Source organism: Plasmodium inui (genome assembly GCF_000524495.1).
Source record: "Plasmodium inui San Antonio 1 unplaced genomic scaffold supercont1.9, whole genome shotgun sequence".
Lineage (NCBI taxonomy): Eukaryota > Apicomplexa > Aconoidasida > Haemosporida > Plasmodiidae > Plasmodium > Plasmodium inui.
The window spans coordinates 571,910-573,062 of record NW_008481843.1 but is presented as its reverse complement, the minus strand read 5'-3'; the positions used below and the strand labels follow the sequence as shown (position 1 = coordinate 573,062).

General features: G+C 48.0%; 1 protein-coding gene across 1 annotated transcript in view; it reads right to left on the bottom strand.

Moving 5' to 3' along the window:
- The window catches only part of C922_02612 (hypothetical protein), a gene marked incomplete at both ends in the record, with an annotated part of 1,937 nt that extends 1,323 nt beyond the window's left edge, over positions 1-614 (bottom strand). Inside the window, one exon of the mRNA XM_008818211.1 lies at positions 101-614. Within this exon, the coding sequence (XP_008816433.1) occupies positions 101-614 (514 nt within the window). The remainder of the gene's footprint in view (positions 1-100) is intronic.
- Between the last annotated feature and the right edge of the window lie 539 nt (positions 615-1,153).

Genomic DNA, 1,153 nt, shown 5'->3' with positions numbered 1-1,153 from the left:
CCTCCTTCGCTGCTAACCCCTCCTTCGCTGCTAACCCCTCCTTCGCTGCTAACCCCTCCTTCGCTGCTAACCCCTCCTTCGCTGCTAACCCCTCCATCACTGCTGACCCCTCCATCGCTGCTAGCCCATCCATCGCTTCTAACGACACAGTCGCTTCCGATCCCACCATCACTACTAACTAAACGGTCACTCCCAGCCCCACCATCACTGCTAACCGAAACGTCACCGCTGCAGTCCTCCTTTCGGTCAAACTTGCCCCTCACACCGCTACCCCCAACGAGCCCATTACCCGATATAGCACGGGCACCGTTCCTGTGAAGCCTCCTAAATCTCCCACTTCGTTTACTATTCCTCAAGCGATGGGCCCGATTATCGAGAAAAAAATGATTCAAGATTTTCTGCACCTGCTGAATAAGAATCAGCCTAGTCAAGACAAGCAGTCTGCTAAAGAAGCCAACAATCGTGAGGATAATCAGAAAGAAGTAATAGAATTTGATGTATCTGTATAGCTTCCTCGGCATGTCCATAAAGCTAAAGGTGAAATTCTTGAGGTAGAAGAGGACAATCAGGTAAAACAACAGCGTGATGTGTGTCTGCAGCGCTTTTTCTTCCATTGTGGGTTAGGAGGTAGGGGGTGGGAGAAGAAGAAGGGGGAGAAATGAACCGAAATGGGTCGCAATCGGTGGATGGGCGACAAACGCCGTGTTGACACCTCTGATTCGTCTTCTTGGACGTCCCAACTTTGCTTCTCCCCTTCTACACGTGGATAACACTATCGGGAAACACACACAAGGGCCGTTTTCCTTCTCTAACGCTTTACTAAAGTGTGCAAAAAGAAAGATAAATAAAAAAAAACTATTCACGTGTCGTTACCTCCCCTCTTCCACCGTCCTATCTCTTCCCTTATCGATGCACTTCACTGCCTATGTGTTACACCTGTGCGCACAAAATGACCCTTCTGCGCGCAGGAAAAGGTTGTGGTTGGGTGCTTCATAGGTTTAATAGTCACTCTCCGACACGTCTCACGCAGTGTCATTTTGTTTCTGTGCCAAAAGGAATTTCGATCGGACATGTTTCCTCAACTGGAGGAGTTCTTTGGGGAAAGGAATTGGCTTGCCCCTTTTTTTTTTTTTTTTTTTTTTTTTTTTGAGAC